This window comes from Scylla paramamosain, chromosome 26 (genome assembly GCF_035594125.1).
Source record: "Scylla paramamosain isolate STU-SP2022 chromosome 26, ASM3559412v1, whole genome shotgun sequence".
Taxonomy (NCBI): Eukaryota; Metazoa; Arthropoda; class Malacostraca; order Decapoda; family Portunidae; genus Scylla; species Scylla paramamosain.
The window spans coordinates 11,197,501-11,202,500 of NC_087176.1; the positions used below are offsets into that span (position 1 = coordinate 11,197,501).

The window sequence follows — 5,000 nt, forward strand, 5'->3', positions numbered from 1 at the left end:
GTAATATTTTAGTATCAAGCATAGAAGCAGACCTGTTTCAAAATGGATAGTACCTATTTTACTATCAACCTTAGAAGCATAGGTGTTTTAAGGTGGGTAATATTTTACATAGTATCAACCTTCTCTTTCTGCACCTTCAGGAGAGGCAATCAAGTATGACCCAGAGTTTGCCGGACCACTCAAGAACAGATCCTGCACTGACATCATCTGCCTGCTGCTCTTCTTGGCGTTCCTTGTAGGATGGGGCATTGTGACTGGCTTTGGTAAGGTCTCTCTCTCTCTCTCTCTCTCTCTCTCTCTCTCTCTCTCTCTCTCTCTCTCTCTCTCTCTCTCTCTCTCTCTCTCTCTCTCTCTCTCTCTCTCTCTCTCTCTCTCTCTCTCTCTCTCTCTCTCTCTCTCTCTCTCTCTCTCTCTCTCTCTCTCTCTCTCTCTCTCTCTCTCTCTCTCTCTCTCTCTCTCTCTCTCTCTCTCTCTCTCTCTCTCTCTCTCTCTCTCTCTCTCTCTCTCTCTCTCTCTCTCTCTCTCTCTCTCTCTCTCTCTCTCTCTCTCTCTCTCTCTCTCTCTCTCTGATAATAGTCAGTCAGTTAGTCTGTCCTTTAGTTGACCATTTCATTATTCTGTAAGTCATCTCTTCAGTCAGTCAGTCAGTCAATTAGTCTATCTTTTATTTAGCCATTTAGTTATTCCTTAAGTAATCTATTCAGTTACTCAGTCACTTATTCATTAATTTGATCTGTCTTTTAGTTTGTCAGTCAGTCAGTAAGTCATTCAGTCAGTCAGTCTGTCTGTCTTTCCATCATCAAGTCAGTCAGTCAGTCAGTTGATCTGTTATTTAATCAGTCATTCAATCAGTCCCTTGATCTGTCACCTAGTCAGTCATTCAATCAGTCAGTCAGTCAGTCTGTCACCTAGTTAGTCAGTCCCCTAGTCTTTTCCTCACTAAAGTTTTGAAAAAATTTAGGTACTCCTTATTTTGTCTAGTTGCTTACCCAATCATTCACTCTCTCATAGCTGTGTATGGCGGGGACCCAGAGCGCCTGCTGTACCCAACGGATAGTGAGGGCCGAGTGTGTGGCCGTGGGGAGTTCGTTAACAAGACCTACCTCCTCTTCTTTGACCTCACCCGCTGTGCCTCACCCAAGGTCATTGCCACTGGCTGTCCCACGCCCCAGGTGAGGTCACACTTTAAGTTAATTTGAGATAAGTAAAGATCTGAAGGGAAAATATGTACAGTGAGGATCAGAAGTGATGTCGACTTTCTGCTTTCAATGTGAACTGAAATAAGGAACTGTGAGGGAAGTATTTACATTGAAGATCAAAAGAGTTATCATTTTCTGCTCTCATTTCCACTGTGTTTCATGTTTTCTACCAGTCTTGAGGCCTCTGACAAGACTTAACAGTTGGTAGGTTTTTAGCTGATCAAAGGATTCAAGATTGAAGGAAAGCAGTGAACATGTGGGAGTGAGTGCATTACATTACTTGGCTATTGGTCAGGATTGTACAAGCACATGATTTGCTTCTTATCTGGGTGTGTTTTGGTTTACTCTATCAAATGTACTTTATTAGACAGTCAAATATAAAGCATCTTAAATTGTTTTATACACACTGGTGAGTTAATTTTTAATCATTATTGTGAATTCATATATTTTCTCAAAAATTTAGTTCTACTTTGGCAATAGAAAATAAGATTTAGCATTAGTAAAGTAACTTTGCTTCTCTTGGCATGCTGTTGTATGAATCTCTAAAGTTGTATGATATTTGGCAGTAAGGGTGAATCTTCACAATAGTTCATACCACTTTACTCCTTTTTTCCCCTTTATGAATACAAATGTCCTGTATATTTCTATGATATTTTGACAATAAGCAATGTAACATAGTTAATTATCTTACTCCTCTTGCCCACTTATTGTTATGAATCTCTTACAATTCAGTGATATCTTGGCACTAAGGGATAAAGCTCATCATTAGTCAACTCCATTTTATTCCTTGTTCTCTCCTGCAGGTCTGTGTAAGCAAGTGTCCCTCTGAGAACTGGTTTTACACTGGCGGGGAGACGGAGGCTGACCGCACAAAACTCATCTGTCGGGATAATGTTAACCCCATGGACACCAGCAAGAATGTGAAGGATCTGGTGATAAATGGACACTGTGCTTTCTACTATGTGGAGAGTCGATCCTGTGAGTTAAGTCTTTTTGTTCTCCCTTTTTCTCTTATTCATTTTTTCTTTTATCCTTGCAGACCTACAAGGGATTTCAAACATCATCTGATCCTTAGGTCCTCACAGGGGTGTTTGACTGTCACCACTTGTCTTAGTGAGAAGTCAGTCCAGTTGGTGGCAATATTGTGCACTAATCTAATGACTCGTGTGTGTGTGTGTGTGTGTGTGTGTGTGTGTGTGTGTGTGTGTGTGTGTGTGTGTGTATCAAAGATTCTATTCTCAGAATAAATACATTCATACATGCACATATAATAAAAACAAGAGGAGATACAGATGTGCAGAAATGCAGCTTTCCAAATGGATCAATAGATTGGTGGGATGCATTACTAGAGGAGGTGGAGTGCATAAGCAATGTATGTAAATTTAAATATTTAGAAATATGGTCATTTTATTCTGAAAAATGGGATATAATGAGGCAGACTTAATCCTGCACAAATAGAAATAGGTAGATACCCCGACACATGTACTCATCTCTAATCTGCAAGAGTTGCTCATTTCCAGTCGGGCGTCGGTGCATTCCCAGGGACATCACCTCCAATGTGGGCACCATCATCGATGCCCTGGAGGCCACTTACTCCTCCAGCTCCACTTCCCCTGTTTATAGATTGGAGATCTTAAAGAAGATGGTGGATGCCATGAATTATGTCATCCGGTTTGCTAGACTTCAGAAGGTATAACTTTCTCTGTCTCCTCTCTTTCTCATTTCCATATGCTATCATCCACTTGGCATTTTCTCTATTTGTATATTTTTTTCTTCTATTCTTTGCCCTTTGATCTGTTCCTCCCTCTGTTTTCATCCCAAAGTAGTTCTTGTTGTAGTGAATTGCTGTATGACTGACTAACCCCACACAGCTGCTGTACATACTTGCATAACTCTGTGCCCTGCCTCCTGGTCTCCAGCCTTCCCTCTCCTCCTTTGCCTCCTTCTTTGTTTACTTTCAGAAAGATTTTGTTTACTTATTATTTTACATGTACAGGTTTGATATGCACTATATCTTCCTATATAACACACACACACACACACACACACACACACACACACACACACACACACACACACACACACACACACACACACACACACACACACACACACACACACACACACACACACACACACACACACACACAGACTAGAATATTTTTTACTCAAAAAATATCAAAAAATAAAATTGCAGGCACTAAAAAGTTTACATTATACAGTTTTATTAAGCTTAAGGAGACATGATTGCAGTTAAAGGGTTAAAAGGAGCATGGTGGTGGTGGTGGTGGTGGTGGTGGTGGTGGTGGTGGTGGTACTTACTGATTCTGTTCCTTTTTCCGTAAACATTTTTGTTTCCAGAACCACATGGGAAGTCCAAAATTACTCTCCTCAGTTAACCAGTATTGTCTCCTCTTTGTGTATTCATTAAATTCTCTCATATTTTCAGAACAGCATTCTAGATTTTAGCAGCAGAGGATGGAGGTCTTCTCTGGCTCACACTCTTCACTGCCAACCTCTGCTGGATGTGAATATTTATTGCCCTGCTTCTGCTGTGATCATCCTTTGTTGACATTGAGATCACTGTGATAAGTTGTTTGAATGTACAGAAAGAAAAAAATATGAATAAGAATTTCATCTTTGCTAAACTACAGAAGTATGTATTTTAGATATTGAAGTATGATGAAATAAGTCTTTTAAAAAGTTGCAGATGATAATGGGAAGGATTAATTTGCAGTGAAATCATTAAACACTCACAACTGTCATCAGGAAAATCTTCCTGTTTACTGCAGCCAATAATGTTGACATCTCAGATTCTCCACAGAGCTGCCATACTGTGGTATAGTGCTGCTGAATCCACAGAACTTTCATAGATCTGCAGCCGCCACTGTGTATGATTGTATTTTAAAGTTATTCATATCTTAATCCAGAGGAGGAGAGAATAGTTAAGTCAAGACAATACATTTATTTGTTTGTGTAGTCTGCTGCTCACTTTCATTCTCATTTTGCTCCACAGCTATCAGCATAAAGTGAAGATAAAATACATTTCATTGCTGTATTGGAGAGATCAGTGCTGTGGTGTGCTGTGCTGTGCTGTGTATAGTTCATCACCTCTGTTCCTTTACCACAGGTGCTCTGCTGTATTTTTTGTAACTCCACAGCTGTCATGATAGACTGGAATTAATAACATATTTTGTAAACTACCAAGAGATGAGGAGAACTTGTAAATCAAGAATACCTATTGCTTTCACCATCTGTGCCTCATGTTTGCAGTTGCTCCCCATCATCACTATATAACCTGAGCTGCTGCAGTGAAAATCATGTCCTCCTTCACAATTATAATTCTATCACCATTGCCTACACAATACACATTACATGGACATCCAGAGGCAAGGACTGAATCAAGAAGAGGAGTACCAGTCTACCCTCGTTATCTGCATCCCCTGTTGCTCTTAACCACATGTCCTCTCCTTCCCTTTCTCCCCTTAGTGGCAGGACGTTGCATTCCCATTGTGGATGGGGCCCTGGAGTTTGGGGACAAGATTATCAAGAATGTGGATCAAGAAAATATTGACAGTGAAATCCTTACCAAGGCATCACATTACCTTGCAAAGTTCTATAAGACGAAGGAGGTAAAAAACATAATATGAACAATGGTGCTATCACTGCTGCTACTGTTGTGTCTTGTTATTGTTTTGATTCACTCCTAATAAGCTTTACTCTCATTTATTAATATTTGTTGAACTGTAGATCTTTTTTTTTTCCACTCTTATTTGATTGAGTAATACTGATGTGCTTCAT

The 5,000-nt window shown here is 39.9% G+C and overlaps 1 protein-coding gene across 10 annotated transcripts in view; it reads left to right on the forward strand.

Moving 5' to 3' along the window:
• LOC135113741 (choline transporter-like 2) overlaps positions 1 to 5,000 on the forward strand; it is a 42,352-nt gene that overhangs the window by 25,450 nt on the left and 11,902 nt on the right. For 8 of the 10 annotated variants that reach the window (XM_064029294.1, XM_064029300.1, XM_064029299.1 and 5 more), the window contains 4 exons: positions 141 to 263; positions 1,012 to 1,172; positions 2,003 to 2,177; positions 2,720 to 2,889. In XM_064029294.1, coding sequence (XP_063885364.1) covers positions 141 to 263; positions 1,012 to 1,172; positions 2,003 to 2,177; positions 2,720 to 2,889 — 629 coding nt within the window. Of the gene's footprint in view, positions 1 to 140; positions 264 to 1,011; positions 1,173 to 2,002; positions 2,178 to 2,719; positions 2,890 to 4,688; positions 4,832 to 5,000 lie in introns of all 10 variants that reach the window. The other 2 variants (XM_064029301.1, XM_064029304.1) reach the window with 1 other exon arrangement.